The sequence below is a fragment of the Diabrotica virgifera genome, chromosome 5, assembly GCF_917563875.1.
Source record: "Diabrotica virgifera virgifera chromosome 5, PGI_DIABVI_V3a".
In the NCBI taxonomy this organism is placed as follows: domain Eukaryota; kingdom Metazoa; phylum Arthropoda; class Insecta; order Coleoptera; family Chrysomelidae; genus Diabrotica; species Diabrotica virgifera.
In genome coordinates, this window is record NC_065447.1 from 56,956,488 (window position 1) to 56,974,907 (window position 18,420).

At 35.0% G+C, this 18,420-nt stretch overlaps 1 protein-coding gene across 1 annotated transcript in view; it reads right to left on the bottom strand.

The window, feature by feature from the left end:
* Positions 1 to 18,420, bottom strand: part of LOC114339025 (probable serine/threonine-protein kinase DDB_G0270146) — a 118,734-nt gene that overhangs the window by 17,810 nt on the left and 82,504 nt on the right. The window contains exon 6 of the mRNA XM_028289654.2: positions 191 to 391. Within this exon, the coding sequence (XP_028145455.2) occupies positions 191 to 391 (201 nt within the window). The remainder of the gene's footprint in view (positions 1 to 190; positions 392 to 18,420) is intronic.

Below are 18,420 nucleotides of genomic sequence, written 5' to 3' on the forward strand. Positions count from 1 at the left end.
CATGACGGCGATGATGTACGAGATACTTGGTGCCCTGGATGGGCCTCGATTCCTGGAGTTTTAGGGGTCGCTATCGTTAATCGGTATTAGTACAAGTGCAACATAAACAAATAAAAGAAATATGTGCCAAAATAAAACGAATCCGTAATAAATATGTAATGCTAAAATAGGTCAATCAAAAATTACCTACCAACGACTGAAATTTTCCATTGGAATTGCCCACATAAACAGCTTTACCAAATCCTCCTATTTTATATTCATTTTTATCGTTGCAAAGAAAATGCATCAGTTCTAAATCTCTATGTAAAATTTTTTGAGAATGAACATACTCCATACCTGTTGTTAGATCGATTAATATTTTTTTCAAGTTTTTTTTACTTAAATCAACAACCTGGAAATAAAAAAGAATAATTATTATAACCTACCGTTATACTCAGTATACAGTATGGTGCAAATGTCTGGAATAAATTCGATATTTCGTAAACTGTCAACTTTAAGGAAAAATCCCGAAACAGGTCGATTTTTTTAAATGAGACTAGGGGTCGTGGATAGCTCATTTGAAAGGATATTCAATTCTGTATCCAGTAATATAAATATTAAAATAATTGTTTATACAGTGTATTTAATTCAAAATACATTTTACTAATGTCAGAAAACAAAAAAAAAATGTTTATTTGACAAATAAGTAGGTATTGTTTTCGCTTAAATTCAATGTTCAAACCAGCTCCCGCCAACCACATGCCTCTTGGAAGTTTAATTATAATTTAAGCGAAAAGCAATGCTTATTTGTCAAATAAACATTTTTTTCTATTTTCTGACAGCAGTAAAATGTACTTTGAATGAAATAAATTACATATATTCTTCTTTTTTTACCAATTAATTTAATTTAAAAAATTTTTGGACACTGTGTATAAACAATTGTTAATATTATCTATATTACTGAATACTGAATTGAATACCCTTTTAAATGAGCTATCACACGACCCCTAGTCTTATTCAAAAAAAATCATCCATTACGTCATCACGTCCATATGGATGACGTCACTTGTATGAAATATATGCCAAAATATCGCAATTTAAACATAAAAATCGACGTGTTTCGGGATTTTTCTTAAAAGTCGCCGGTTTACGAAATATCGAATTTATTCCAGACATTTGCAATATACTGTATGGCTTAGATTATACATGGTTATAGATATTATGGTGATATATTGCTTAGGTTAGATTCTTAGATGATATATGGTGATATATTCGAGTGATATGGCCTTTGCAGAGACTAGTCGAGTGATATGGCCACACAGGGCCGTAACTACGATGTTGGGGCCCCGGGGCAAACGTGATCTGGGGGCCCCTCCAGCGTAATAAGGGGGGGGCGGAAAAATTCTGCTATTTAACCCCTTGGAAACTCATTTTAATGCATTTCATGACTGAAGTTTCTTGTACGTACATATTGCTATTTTAGTTGACCAACACAAAAAATTTTGAAATCACCTTATATTAAGTTAAATAATTTTGCAAGTACCATCTTATTATCTGTTTTATGCAAGTAGGTACATTGTTCGGCTACAATGTGGTTCCTTTCACGTACCAATATGTGGCCTGGGGTAAATTGACAATAAAGACAAAAAAGACAATATAGCTGGGACGGGGGACCATATTCCGGTTGCATTTTAGTTTTTATTTTGCCAAAATGACTAATTTTCTCAGTAACAATTTATATATTTACGAAAGGTCTCCGGGGCCTCAGCTTAGCCTAGGCCTTCTCTTCCAATGGCATTTTAGGTTTTATTACGCCAAAATAACTAATTTCCTAGGTAATAATTTAAACTTTTATGTTATGGTCTCAGGGGACCCAGCTTAGCCCCCTCCATTTTATGTTGAGCTCTAGGGTGCATCTGTAAGGTCTTTTTAAAATTGTGTCATTTAAAACTATTTCGTTGGGATCGGCTTTTAAAATACATATTTTTATTTTCCTCCTTAAAATCTATGCACGGCCAACCAAAGGAGGGCCCCCTTGGCCAAGGGTCCCGGGGCACCGCCACGGTTACCCCAATGGTAGTTATGGCCCTGGCCCCAATTGCCTATCTAGTTAGATATATCAAGGCAAATAGATTAAGATGGACAGGGCGTGTGATACGCACTAACAACAATCGCCTTATAAACAATAACGTGTTATTGACCAGAAAGACCAGATGGGAGGAGGTCTGTAGGACGGCGCAGAAAAAGGTAGAAAGATTCAGTCAGAGAAGATCTGGAGAAAATGGGAGACAATGTAAAATAGTGGCACAAAACCGAAAAATATGGAAGGCAATAGTAAACGCGGCAAAGGCTCACGGAGAGTTATAATGCAATTAACGATGATGATGATATACTTAGCGAGATAAGCATAAATAATAATTGCTTAATGTGTACGAGTTTTGTCAGTTCTCCTATGAGACCCAGCTCCCTACGAGTAAGCGATTTCTTCTGAGAATTCGTACTAGTAGAACCAAAAAATCCGCAGGAATATCTACCATGATGCAAAAACTGACACCTGGCCGTAGATATAGGTACAATGCACAGAGACGAAAATGTTCGGGCACCTTTAATGCTGGACATCGCGCAAGACAGTATGTAGGACGTTAGTTTCAGAATGTTTATAGTCCAGAAAGCCACTGCGCATCCGCTAGGAAAATATTCTAATTCGGATTTTTTGCACAATCTTACTCAAAAAGGACTCATTTTAACAAATTTGCATGTTGCCAGGACCAAACGGTGGTCAAAAATTTTTTAAATATTTTTTTTTTGTTTTTTTCCTAAAATTATTTTTTTTGCATGGAAAAAAGTTTTTTTATGTTTTTTGGATCATTCCAAACAGAAAAGGTCTTTAGTGACTTTTCTCTAAAAATGATAGTTTTTGACATATAAGCGATTAAAAATTGAAAAATTGCGAAATCGGCCATTTTTAACCCTCAAAAACTAGGTGAAAAACTGAAAATTTGAATATTACCTAGGTAGGTAGATATTCTTTAAACATCGATTGATGAAATCCCGAAGAGTTTTTTGCACTACAATATTCAAAACTCCTTTGTTTTTTAATTGCTAATCAAGCCTGCGCGACACTATTTTCCACCGACAGTATGGTGCAAATGAAAGGAATAAATTCGGTATTTCGTAAACCGGCGACTTTAATGAAAAATCTCGAAACAGGTCGATTTTTATTTTTAAGTTATGATATTATGGCATATATGGTATACTAGTGACGTCATCCGTCTGGGCGTGATGACGTAATCGATGATTTTTTTAAATGAGAATAGGGATCGTGTGGTAGCTCATTTGAAAGGTTCTTCAATTCTCTATTCAATAATGTAAACATTTACATAATTATTTATACAGTGTGTCCTTCTACTTCTTTTTTTGTCAAATAATTTAATTTAATAAAAAATTTTTGGACACCCTGTATTAATAATTATGTAAGTGTTTATATTACTGAATAGAGAATTGAATAACCTTTCAAATGAGCTAGCACATGACCCATATTCTCATTTAAAAAAATCATCGATTACGTCATCACGTCCAGATGAATGACGTCACTAGCATACCATATATGCCACAATATCATAACTTAAAAATAAAAATCGACCGGTTTCGGGATTTTTCCTTAAAGTCGCCGGTTTACGAAATAACGAATTTATTCCTTTCATTTGCACTATACTGTCGGTGGAAAATAGTGTCGCGCACGCTTGATTAGCAATTAAAAAACAAAGGAGTTTTGAATATTGTATTGCAAAAAACTCTTCGGGATTTCATCAATCGATGTTTAAAGAATATCTACCTATCTTGGCAACATTCAAATTTTCAGTTTTTCACCTAGGTTTTGAGGGTTAAAAACGGCCGATTTCGCAATTTTTCAATTTTTAATCGCTTATATGTCAAAAACCATACTTTTTAGAGAAAAGTCACTAAAGAGCTTTTCTGTTTGGAATGATCCAAAAAACATAAAAAAACTTTTTTCCATGCAAAAAAAATAATTTTAGGAAAAAAACAAAAAAAAACGTTTAAAAAATTTTTGACCAACTTTTGGTCCTGGCAACATGCAAATTTGTTAAAAGGAGCCCTTTTTGAGTAAGATTGTGCAAAAAATCCGAATTAGAATATTTTTCCTAGCGGATGCGCAGTGGCTTTCTGGACTATTAGAGATTCACTCTCACACAATAACAGCTCAATAAGCATAAAAGCGAGCCAAACAACACCAAGAGTTCCACACATTGATGGTGCTGCGATGGCATACTATTCGATCCTTAGGTAACCAACTTAATCTAATCTAATATTATAGACCACTCATCAGCGGTAAAAAACTGTACAACCGTGGAATTTTGAGAATCACCACCGATTTAATGAAAATTTGGATTTAGGCTCGGTTGATCCTCTTCTTCAAAATCTACCCTATGTCGAACCGGGCTATTGCGTGGGGCGAAAACAACCCCATCTAGGGATGAGCATTTTTTAATCAAAATAACTATGAAAGTAGATATATTTACCAATTCTGAGTAAATTTTGTTCTACAAAATTTTTTTGTAAAGTTGATATTTTCTAAGTTATTAGCGATTGAAACTAAATCAGTTTTTCATAAATAACTTACCAAAATTTAATTTTATATAAAAAATCATTAAGGGCAAAATTATAGCTAATAAAAAAACAAATAGATTTTCGTCAGAAAGACCTATATAAAAGCAACAGGGACTGAGTTATTGCTCTTTATTTTCGAAGAAAGTCGAAATGGAGAACTTTGAATCTCAAACTTTCAAATGAGCTACGATGAGTTTTTTGCATAAGAACCGACTGACTCATGACAAAAACAAAGTCGCTCCCTGCTTTTTTTTTGCTTGAAATGTAACAATTAAACCTTTGTCATTACAATCCTAATAGAAATGAATAGCTTCCCACTTGAAATTAACTTTACTCAGGTATAATTGATAGGATCCATGTGATTTGACAGGTTTGGAATGCTTAGTTTAGAAAAAATAGTTGATTAAATCGAAAATGACATTTTTAAAATTTTTAAAAAAAGTGGAGTTTTCTTAAATAAATCTAAAAGTATACATAATATGGAAAAATGTTTCAAATCTTAATTGTAGAATTCTTTTAACGAAAATTTTGATTTTTTTTTTAAATAAGAAATGATGGTTTTGCTTGTTTTCGATTCAGAGAGATGCACACCCGGCATCCGTCACATTCCGTTTTCACTCGTCTAGGAAAACGGAATGTGATCGTTTCCTTTTCGTTTTCTATATTCGTCGTCTGCCGTCTTATTAATTGAAAAAGTCACAGATTAAGGATGTACCAGAAAGAACTTTCAACACGAATAGTCTCAGATTTAAATAACTATTTACCATTTTTGGTGGATTCTGCATCTGAGACTCTTCAATTTGTTAAGAGATGTCGCTGTAAGGCTGTTTTCGCCTGAAACCTGCTCCTAGCCCTGCCTGGCCGGTACATACGGAGTGCGAGAATAAACCGGTTGGTTGTGTATGTTAGGACAACTAATAATGCTCGTTATTCAATATTTTTTATGACTTTTTAAATTTATGTTCTGCAAATAACTAAATCTACGACATATTATTTTCTTGTTTTTTAAATACGCAGGTATATTAGGATTTATTCAGTTAATGGTTTTCAAAACAAGCCTGCAACGAATGCATTTGTTTTTATTCCATAATATAATACAGAATCATTATTTTCTTTAAGCCGGTTTTTCAAATAAAATTTGCTACCGTCTATTATAAGAAGTCGTATTTTTTAGCGATTGTCTAGTTATTACGCGCATTTTTTATTTATGATTTAAAAAGTACATATTCGGTTTTAATGCTTCAAATTAATATAGTCGGGTTTAATGCTTCAAATTAATATAGTCGGTTTTAATGCTTCAAATTAATAAAGAATTGATTATTTTATTTGATCTCGTTAATGTTTTTAACTAAATTTACTACTAGTAACTTACATTTGTTTTATCGTTTAAGAATACATATTATGTGGTCTTATTTTTTTTTTTTTTATTGAAAATTTACCGCATCCACCAAGAGGTGATTAGCGGGAATACAGTGTAGGAGTACAGTTCCAATAACTTACAATCTATAATATAATTAATTCTATGAGTTTTAAATAATTATCGATATTATTATCTATAATTACAGTATGTATCTTAAATTAAGAATACAGTGTAGGTATAACTTCCAGTAATTTAGATTCTATAATATAGCCCTATACATTTTAAATAGTTTGCGATATTGTCATAGTAACCATCTGTGCCTAAAAGTTTGTTGATGTTGTTAGGAATATTGAATCTAATTCGTTCATTTGCAAAAAGTGGACAGTCAATTAAAAAATGTTTTACATTATTTATTTCGTCACAAATTTCACATTTAGGGGGATCGTCTCTTGTAAACAGGTGAGAGTGCGTGTATCTTGTGTGACCTATACGCAGACGTGTGATAACAGTTTGAAGTTTTCGGGTTCGTATTCTCGATAACCGCGGGTAAACATTATCCTTGATTGTTCTTAAAGATGTCTGTGAATATTTCCATTCTTGGTTCCATTTACACGTGATTAGATTTCTAAAGTACGATTTTATGTCACTCGCGAGATTTCGACACTCCGTTACCTCTGTTTCGACACTTTCCGACACTTTACGGGCGCACTGATCTGCTGCTTCGTTTCCATCGATACCAATATGAGATGGGATCCATATGAAGGTAATGCGTCTGGAATTTTCTTGAGCCTCTTCTAGTTCAGATTTTACCATTTTCTCTAGGGGGTTTTTAGGATACACATGATTTAAAGTTTGTAAAGCACCGAGTGAATCACTTAGGATCAAGCATTTTGGTATTTTGTTTTTGTTGACATGTTCAAGGGCTTTGAGTATTGCATAAAGTTCAGCAGAAAAATACTGAAATATTTGGGAAGTCTAAAATGATATTGGTTGTTAGGGGTTACATATGCAGCACCTACTCCTGTATTACATTTTGATGCATCTGTGTATATATTGTAGCAATTATCTCCATGTTTGGCTATGATTGAATTAAGGTTATTTTTAAAAACAGCTGGATTTGTTGAGTGCTTACTAAATGCAGTAAGATTATAATTTATTTGGGGGGTATCAGTTTTCCAAGGAGGGGGATGGTCCAAATTTATTAGGAATATATCTGGAAAGTTTGCTTCTAAATATCTTAGATAAAATCGAATTCTCTCATAGAAAGGTTTGTGTGAAATATGTCTATTTTGAGACGTATATTTATTATTGAATGTATTATCAAAAAGAGGTCTGTTTGGATTTGAAGCTATAGAAGTTGCATGAGTTAATGTTAAATAAATGCGACGGTGGAATAAAGAAGGTTCTCCGGTTTCACTATACAAACTCTCTACCGGCGTCGATCTAAATGCTCCCGAGGAAAGTCTTAATGCTGCGTTGTGTATACTATCTAAGGGTTTTAGTGTTGTTTCGGACGCAGATATGTACGCAATGGAGCCATAGTCTATTTTAGATCTAATTAAGGCTTTATATAGGCTAATTAGGGTATCATAATCAGAGCCCCAGTCCCTGTTAGATAATGTTCTTAATAAATTTAATCTTTTATTGCAAGATGCGACTAGTTGATTTATATGTTTTTTCCAGGTCAGTTTTTGATCCAACCACATTCCCATAAATTTTACGTCTGTTTTAAACATGTTAGTTGAGTTATAAAATTTCAGTATTGGTGTGCTGAAAGCGTGTTTATTGGTGAATACCATGCCCACTGTTTTGGAAACCGAAAATTTAAATCCCGTGCCATGGGACCATTCTTCTAGTTGGTGTAGAAAATTTTGTAATGATTTCGACATTAGAGAGGGGTTTTTGCCTTTGATGTAAACTACTAAATCATCTGCATAAATGCGAGCTTTCAGAGGTTTTTGCAAATTTTTAATTATATCATTTATAGCGATTAAGAATAGTGTTGGGCTAATTATTGATCCTTGAGGAGTCCCATTTTCTTCAATATATTCTTCTGAATATGAATTTTGAACCCTTACTCGAAATGTTCTGTACCGCAAAAAGTTTTTAATAAATTCTAGACAATTACCTCGGATATTCCATGAGTGCAGTCTTTTCAAAATATTATACCTCCAGCACGTGTTGAATGCTTTCTTTAAATCAAAAAATATTGCTAAACAATGTTGTCGAACTGCTAGAGTTTCCTGAATATCGCTTTCTAAGTCTAGAATATTATCTATGCCTGATCGGTTTTGTCTAAAACCATTTTGTTCAGGTATCAGTAGATTTGACTTTTCAAGTGTCCATGTGAGCCGTGCATTGACAATTTTTTCTAGTAATTTTCCCATAGAGCATGTCAAGCTTATGGGCCTGTAGGACTCGGGAGCTAGACGGGGACTTTGAGGTTTAAGAAATGGAAGCACAATAGCCTTAGTCCAAATTGTGGGGTACTGGCGTTGCTGCCATATGATGTTGAATATCTGTAGCATTACGATTATGGCTGAATTTGGAAGCTGTTTCAGAAAAATAGATGGTATATCATCTGGGCCAGGACTAGAATCCTTCAAATTTATAAGTGAGTCATTTAGTTCATGAAATGTTAGCGGGAGATTTAGAGGATTGTGGCTAATTTCGTATGGAAATGTATTATAATTTTCGAGTTGTATTTTGTTTTCAAGAAAAGTGGGGTCGAAGATTTCATTGGAAGATATTTTTTTATAATTCAGTGCCAATATATTGGAAATTTCTGTTGGTGATGTAATGATTTGGTTATTTACTTTCAGGCTGGATATTGAGGGTGATTGGTGGAAACCGGAAATTTTGCGTATTTTTTTCCAAACTTCACTTATTGGCGTAGAAATGTTTATATTGGAAACATATTTCATCCAACTGGCTTTTTTGGCCTGTTTAATTAATAGTTGAGTTTTGGACTTAAGTCTTTTGTACTCTATTTTGTTCTCTATATTTTTATGTTTTTTGTACCTGTTGAAAGCTTTTTTACTTGCCCGGATTGCTTCGCTACAGTCACGATTCCACCATGGTACGGGTAAATGCTTTTTTGGCGTTTTAGTTTTACCTATAAACTGTTCTGCACTTTGTAAAATGATATTATTGAAGTCATCTAGAGTATTATTGACGTTACTTTTTACAATAAAGTTCTGCATAGCTTTATCGATGTGGTTTTTAAATTCTGTCCAGTTTGCCGACTCTGTTTTCCATTTGGGTAGAAACTCATAAGGCGATTGTTGCCTAGAGAGATTTCTTATAAGAATGGGATGATGGTCGCTACTATATGTGTGTGATAAGACTTCCCATAAGAGTTGAGGTGACAACGCTGGGTCACAAAGACTTAGGTCAATTGCGGATGAATCTCCAGTCTGAATATTAAAACGTATAGGAGTCCCATCATTGAGTAAGTTAAGCTGTAAGTCAGACATTAACTTTTCCAGTAATTTACCTCTGGTATCAGTACGTACAGACCCCCAAATGCTATTGTGAGCATTGAAGTCACCAAGTATAATACGAGGAGTTGGAATTTGTTCGATAAGGTTATTTATATCGTCAAAAGTTAATATTGTACTTGATGGTAGGTAAATGTTACAAATGTAGAGTGTAGAGGGTGCTGAAAGTTTTATTACTACTGCTTCGAGGTTGGTTTTTACAGGAAATAGGCTTGCTACGTGTGATTTTTTTACCAAAGTGGCAACCCCACCAGAAGAATAATTACTATTACTTTTTCTGTCATTTCTAAAACAATTGAACTGCTTAGAATTGTAACTTGTGTTTGGACTAAGGTTAGTTTCTTGTAGGCAAATTATTTCTGGACAGTATTCTGATTGGATGATTTGAAGCATGGGTAAACGATGGAACAGTCCATCAATATTCCACTGTAATATAGAGTTGAAAATTAGGCATCGGAGGAAGATAATTCACTGTCAGTGATATCTTTACCTAGATAGTGATTCAATTTATTTTTAAGTCGGGTGAAGCGATGTTTCGTAGCTTTGTCTGATAGGTATGGGTAAGATATGGTTAATAGGTTTATTAAACCGGGGAGATCGGTTGGGTATTCCTGGATAATTTCTATAGGTGAATTGTTACCTTGGGTATTTTCAATTAGCATCATTAGCTGATCATAGTTTAATGGAAGTGTTGTGGAATTTTTATTCATGAAAAATTTAAGTGCGTCAGGAGTAGGTGCTGTGCGTTTAGGTTTTTTGGGCTTTTGGATGTTGGTTTGACGTGGTGTTTGAGGGAGAGCAAACGTTGGATTATTAGTATTCAGATTTTCGATGGGAGGGGATAACGTTTCGTCTATACTTCTTTTCACAGATGTACTGGATGATTCTCCTATGATTCCGAGTGAAGCTTGTTGATCCATTACTTCAGAGGTTTTTTCACATGGATTTTTAGTGGGAATGTTCTCTTCGGTGGGAATTATTTTGCTCGCTTCAGAAGTTGGCAGTAGGGTTTGGGGAGTAGAAGAAATTGAAGAAGGTTTTTGAATATTTATGTTGTTTGGATCACCGTCTTCAGCTTGATGTGACTGGGAACCATTATCGGTGGCGGAGTGGGAGATTAGCGTTGAAGTAGGGTTCTGTGAAGTTGAGTTTTGGGCTTGAGTGGGGGATAGTGTATTGTTGGTGTTTGGGCATTTGCTTGATATATGGCCTGTTTGCTTACATGCGTAGCATGTAAGATTATCTTGAGCTATGAAAATTCTGTAGGTGACGCTTTCGTAATTTATTAAAATAGAATCTGGAATCATGATACTATGTGGGCTGACAAATACTTGTCTTCTGAAGCTTTTTATGTGGTTGTATTCAGGTAAAGAAGCACCGATTCTTAAAAAGGTTATGGGGGAGACGAGGTTTAGGCCCATTTCTTTCAATTCTCGGATGAGAACATCGTGAGGGATGGTCGGGCAGACACTGGATAATACTAATCTTTCTGCTGGGGTTATAAGTGGTCTAGCTCGTACGGTTTCTCCTTGTACTTGTATAGAACCATATTTCTCCATAAAGTTATCTACGGTGAGTTTGCTACTTAGGTACATACATATTCTGTTATTGGATAAACGAGAAGAAAATAAAATATTTTTTGGATTTATTAAGGTGCCTAACGGAATCAAGTAATCTTGAATGGGGGCATTATTTATTGCACTAAATATTATTCCCTGTTCTTTCGTTGGAAAAAAATTCTGCTGAGAAGCTGCTGAGCTGTAAGATTTACTAATTGGAGAGACGTTCTGTATAGTAACATCGGCAGACATATCCATTAATTATTTTTACGCAGTCACATAAAAGTAATACCTCTCTGTGCCAGCAAAAAACAATACTGGTTGTTGTTTACTATTGATAAATTTTGGATTATTTCCGGTACATATAACCATATGAAAAACCAATTAAACCAGTTTAGGATGCGATTTTAGGTTTGACTAATATTATAATGTTAAAACTTACAGTCTTAAATGCTGTTGGTTCACTTTGATTTAAATTAACACTCATGTGGTCTTATTGTTTAGAATAATAGTGAATTTATTACTTTCATTTTAAGCGATTGCTTACATATTGAGTTGTATTTTTTATATCTACTACTGATCGGAAACTGTCTGCTACGTTTCTGGTCAATTTTCTACAATTTACAACAGATTTGTATTAAGCGATTGCTTACATATTGAGTTGTATTTATTTCTGTGCTAATGTATATCTACTACTGATCGGAAACTGTTTGTCTGCTACGTTTCTGGTCAATTTTCTACAATTTACAAAAGATTTCTATCTATTTCTATCTACTCGAATCTTGTATTGTACAACTGTGAAATTTATATCAGGTTTGTCTATTATTTGTGATTACTTATATATACTTCTAATTTGGTTGGTTCTGCTTGGGATCAATCATGTCCTTAACTAATTTACAAAATAAGCGAGGCCGTTGCAAGGCGCAATTAACTCGCATTGAAAAGTTTCTTCATGAACTGACTGGCTCTGAAGAAACATATTTACTAAATGTCAAGCTAAAAAATATTTTAAGTCATTATGATACGTATCAACAAATTCAATTAGAAATTGCTTCTTTATCTAACACTGAGGAAGATAGTGCTTCTTCGGAATGTCCAGCCGAGAGTAAAGTCGCTGACCGTTTTGAAACTTGTATTGCAAACCTTCAACTACTTATCGAAAATAAGAATAAAAAATCTGTTGCTGACACTAATGCATCAGACGCTGTCTCTAATGTGGTATTACCTAGGATAAATATAAAGCCTTTCTGTGGTTTAGCCCATGAGTGGCCCAGTTTCATAGACCTCTATACAGCCTTAGTTCTTAACAACAATAAGCTGCAATCGGACGGCGAAAAATTCTATTTTCTGAAAGGTCTATTGCGTGGACCTCCTTTGGAGATGATTGACTCCTTAAGCGTAACTAATCAAAATTTACAAATTGCTTTAAACATCCTTAAAAATGCATATGATGATAAATATAAATTACTCTATTCTCTGTATCAAACCTTGATGGAACAGAAAACCGTTTCGAAAAGCACTCCAGCAGAATTGCGCGAATTTCAAATATCTACTCGCAAAACTTTTGACTTGATTAATAACTTAAATTTAGACCCAAAAGTAAATTTTGAATCTTTAATAATATTTTTAATGGAACAGAAACTTGATTTCAATTCTCGCCGGGCTTTCGAAAGTGAAAGAAAGCCGGAAGATATTCCTACTGCAGAATATTTCTTCGACTTCTTGCAGAAGCGTCATTCTATGTTAGACAATCTAAATCTATTTGAACCAAATAATAAAGCTAAAACAAATCCAAAACAAAATGACTCCAGTAGAAATAAAGTCACACTTGCATCTACTGTACATTCGTCAAATAATTTTAATCCAAGTCATTCCAGGTCTGGAGCTAACAAACCAGGCTGTCTTCACTGTGCTAACTCTTCTCATTCAATTTATGGTTGTTCCAAATTTCTCTCGCTGTCACCTCAAGATAGGTATCAGTTTGTTAAGCAAAAGAAACTGTGTGGTAACTGTCTAAATAGTAATCATAATACCGCAGATTGCAAGTCACTGCGCAGGTGCGTTACGTGTGATAAGTCCCATCATAGCTATCTTCATTTTGATTCTCAAGGTCGATTGCCCAATAACTCAAGTAATCGAAATGATTCTAGAAGTTCCTCCTTTGCTGGTGCAAATAGGTCTCCATCTAATATAAATAATGGTTCTCAAAATCCACGTAATCAATCTAATTTTGTAAATACTGGTGCTCCTGAAGCAGATCAGTTTCTAGACTCTCCAGAGTCCATGATGTCACAATCACAAACTACATTGACTGCAACGTCAGTCAAAACTAACATTGTACTGCTACCCACGGCATTGGTGAAGGCCCATGCTTCTAATGGTAGGTCCATAATTGGACGAGCTCTGCTGGACTCAGCAAGTCAAATGAGCATTATTAATCGTTCCTTTGCTCAAAAATTTAATTTATGTTTCAAAAAACAAAATGCAAATATTTCCGGCTTAGGTAGTAATAATTGTACCTATAGCGGAGAAGTGGTAGATATTACCTTCAATTCTCAAATAGATCCTCATCTTATCTTTAATTTATCTTTTACGGTTATAGACAAAATAACCAATAACTTACCGCAATTTTCTATCTCTCCTTCTAACTTTAAAATTCCGGCACACGTGAAAATTGAGCTTGCCGATCCTTTATTTTTTGAATCCGGCCAAATAGATATTCTCATTGGCTGTGATTTATATCATTATTTACTTAAGTCGACCGTGATTCATACGGGTCCCAATTTGCCGTCTTTCATAGACACTCATCTCGAATACGTTATAGCAGGTCCTGTACCCCGTAAAAATGTTAATACTTCTAGTGAAAAGAGTTAATCTTCTACTTTTCTAACTGTATATAATGATCAATGTAATCAACAGTTGGAGCTTTACCGTACTATGGAAAAAGTTTGGGAGCTAGAAGAAATCCCTGATTGTAACACAAAGCATTCCAATGACGAATATGTGGAAACATATTTCAAGATACAACTGTTATCCTTCCTTCCGGGCGATATCAAGTAGATATGCCTTTCATTTCAAATCAAACTAAAAAATTAGGCCGGTCTTTTGGTATGGCCACTCAAAGATTCTCTTCTCTTGAGAAAAGGTTTAAAAATTATATAAAGCTCTTTGCAGAGTATCAAAGTGTAATTTCAGAATATCTTACACTCGGACACGCTAAAGTCATTCCTTTGTCTTTTTATCATAGTGTATCTAACGAATTTAAATATTTCATACCCCACAGGTCGGTAATACGAGAAGGAAGTGTGTCCACTAAACTCCGGGTCGTATTCGATTTCTCGGCTAAAACCGATTCTGGTGTGTCCCTTAATGACTTAACTTCAAAGGGATATCAAGTTCAGGACAACCTTTTTGACATTCTGTGTCGATTCAGATGCTACAAATATGTTATTTGTGCTGATATCAAGATGATGTATCGATTTATAGACATCAACCCAAAACATAGACATTTGCAAAATATTCTGTGGAGAGATACTCCAGATGAACCTTTCAAGTTTATTCAATTATCCTCTTTAAGTTTCGGGCAAAACTGTGCCCCCTTTCTAGCCACTCGTGTCTTAAAAGACATCGCTTTAAATAATCCTGAGTTTCCCAAAGCACAGCATGCTATCCTTCATCAAACCTACATGGATGATATTCTGACAGGAACTAATGACAAAAATGAATTAGAGATTTTTTATTACGAATTAAATGCTATGTTAGGAAAGCATGGTTTCCAACTTCATAAATGGCAATCTAACTCACAACAATTTTTAAAATCCGTCAATGAGTCTACTGATGCTCAGATGGAACGTACTTTTAATGATCCTTCAAACAAAATTCTGGGGCTGCAGTGGAATTCTACTCATGATCTTCTGCATATTAAAACTGGTAATTTCTTAAATGCATCCCCTCTAACAAAACGAAAAATATTAAGCATTATAGCTTCAACTTTCGATCCCCTTGGAATTGTGAATACTCTGACCGTCTTCGGTAAGTTATTAATGCAATCTGTGTGGAAGTCTCAAATAGGATGGGACGTTCCTATTTCGGATATATCTATAATTACTCAGTTTGAGAAATTTCTTACTTCATTGGCTGAAGTTAGTCAACTTCACGTACCTAGGCAATTGACTCAGTCCAAAGTTGTCTCGTCTTGCTCCCTCCACGGGGTTTGTGACGCTAGCCAAAAGGCCTACGGCGGTTGCATCTATTTAGTAGCTGTCTACTATGATGGCTCTAAATCGTCTATTTTGATTACTGCCAAATCGAGAGTTAACCCAATAAAAACTAAATTAACTATACCAAAATTAGAGCTGTGTGCAATGGAGCTGTTGTCTACATTAGCTCTTAGAATTTTTCAAATCCTTTCCATTTCTATTCAAATCCATTCTGTTCACTTATGGTCTGATTCCCAAGTGGCTCTCAGTTGGGTAAAATGATCCCCAGATGATTTTTCTCCTTTTGTTGCTCGTCGTGTGTTAACTATACACGAAAATAGTAAGGAATTTGCTTGGAGACATGTCAAATCACATTTAAACCCCGCCGATTTACTTTCTCGCGGAATATTTTCTTCTGACACCTGGCTTTCTTGGATAGAGGGCTCTCAATTTTTAATTGACCAAACAGAGTTTGACTCCTTAGATTCTTTCAAGCTTATTGACGACCTGCCCGAACGTAAGAAAGTCAATCTTGCTCTAGTCAACTCTGACTTAAATATTTGGGATAACGTATTTTCCCGCTTTTCAAACTTTAATACACTGCAGCGAGTTTTAGCTCAAATATTCCGATTCACAATGTTAGTTAGGAAAAAATCTAATAATCAAAGACACTTATCTGTGGAAAATCTCAGAATTGCCCATGATTTTATAATTAAACAAATCCAGCAGAAACACTTTGCTAAAGAAATACATTGTTTAAAGACAAACTCTCCCATTGTAAATAAACAACTACTCCCGTTGAATATTTTTATAGACAGTGATGGCTTACTTCGAGTAGGTGGCCGCCTGCAATTTTCTACCTTACCTTTTAATCAAAAATATCCCCTATTACTACCTCAGGATGATCACGTTGTCAATCTATTAATTATACGTGAACATCGTCGTCTAGGCCATAGCGGTGCTCAAAGTGTATTAGGCAATCTACGTCTTCAATACTGGCCGCTGAACGGTACTCGTCTTGTCAAAAGATTAATTAAATCTTGTGTAACCTGCTTTAGGTTCAATGCACAATTCGCATCCCAAATAATGGCCTCTTTACCCCTGGACCGAGTTCAAGAATCTCGTCCATTTGCCAAAGTAGGCTTAGACTTTGCTGGACCTATACTAATTAAGGCTTCCCGGTTAAAGAAAGCCCCCATTCAAAAGGCTTATATTTCTATATTTATATGCATGGTAACAAAAGCCATTCATATCGAATTAGTTAGCGATCTGTCTACAGAAGCTTTTATTGCCGCTCTGAAACGGTTCATTAGTCGTAGAGGTAACCCTCATACGATATATTCAGACAATGGATCCAATTTTATAGGCGCTCGTAACCAGTTGCGAGAACTTGCCTCCTTTCATAAATCCTCTGATAACATCGATAAAATTCAATCTTTTGTATCTGCTACTGAAATTGCTTGGAAGTTTATTCCACCCCGTTCGCCACACTGGGGCGGATTATGGGAAGCGGCTGTAAAAAGTGTCAAATCTCATCTCATTAAATCAATTGGTTCTACGGTTCTTACCTTTGAGGAACTCTCCACTGCTCTCAACCAAATTGAAGCTGTGTTGAATAGCAGACCATTATACCCACTCTCTAATGACCCTAACGACCTGACTTTTTTGACTCCAGGTCATTTTTTAATTGGAGGTCCCTTGACGGCTTATCCTGATCGTGATCTCTCGTCTATCCCAGAAAATAGGTTAACCTTCTGGAATCGTTGTACAAAAATAAAAGACGAATTCTGGAAAAGATGGAGCACCGACTATTTGCATAGACTGCAGCATAGACTTAAGTGGTGTAAACCATCTACTAATCTTCAAATTAATCAGCTTGTGTTAGTGAGAGCTGAAGACCGTCTACCCTTGAATTGGCCTCTTGCCAGAATCGTGGATTTAATAACTGGTAAGGATGGAAAAGTTCGCGCCGCTTGCGTAAAAACGCAGGATGGGTTGTATACTCGCAATATTATCAAACTTGCTCCTTTACCTTGTGAGCATTAGTTGTTTTAGTTTATTCATTCTCTTCCTGTTCTATTCTTCTTTCCTGACCTACTAAATACTTCTTGTCTTTGCTTAATTCTCCCCCCCCCCCCCCCCAGTATGTATAAATTTCCTATTTTTTACAGTGTACAAATATTTTCAATATTTCAACACATTATAACTATATTCGTCGTCTGCGGTCTTATTAATTGAAAAAGTCGCAGATTAAGGATGTACCAGAAAGAACTTTCAAGACGAATAGTCTCAGATTTAAATAACTATTTACCATTTTTGGTGGATTCTGCATCTGAGACTCTTCAATTTGATTTTTTTTTGTTTTTGAAGTTATACTTCTTTACGGGCGTAATGACGGTGAAATTTTATATGGGAAAACCTAGCGACCGGGCGCATGCGCATTATAACTTTGTTCTGATTGGATGTTCAAATGACATGACAAAAATTATCCAATATGGCAGCTGTGGCACAGCTGCGGGACTGTGTTTGGTTATAATGTATGCTTGTTGCGTTTTAAAATTTGTAGGAAGAGAAACAACAAACAAAAAGTTAGTTAATGGTTATACTGCCTTTTTAAATAGTTTTCATATTATATTTTTGGACTTATTTACATAGAAGAGATGATTGTTGCATGCCAATGTGAAAGCTCATCAAACTGTGCCTAGTATGAGTGCCGCAGATCTCGCTTATTCAAAGCTAAAGAATCTTTCACTGGTAAGTGTTTTATAAATAGTTGATCAAATTTTGTTATGATATTTGAACATAGCCACTTTGCACGACGCAAGTGATTGCGAAATGTATTAGTCGTTATACGGGCTCCGATACCTACCTTGAACCTACCAAAATACATAAGTAGTATGTAATACTTTTTTTTACATAATTTGATTACCATCAAAATTTATATCAATATTCACCTAATATATTGTCTTCTTACCCTATGTTTTGTTGTATTTTTTCAATTCTAAATCATTTCAATTCAAAATCAAAATAATTTGATTTACATAAGTTAAAAATGTCAAAAGGTTAATCTGTTTAGTTAGACGATCTTCGCACATAATGACAAGCTGCCTCTGTGGTGCAGTTTTAATGCGGGTGAATCCCAATACAACGCAAATACCAGCCGCGTGGTAAGTTGGTTCGAATCCCAATAGAAA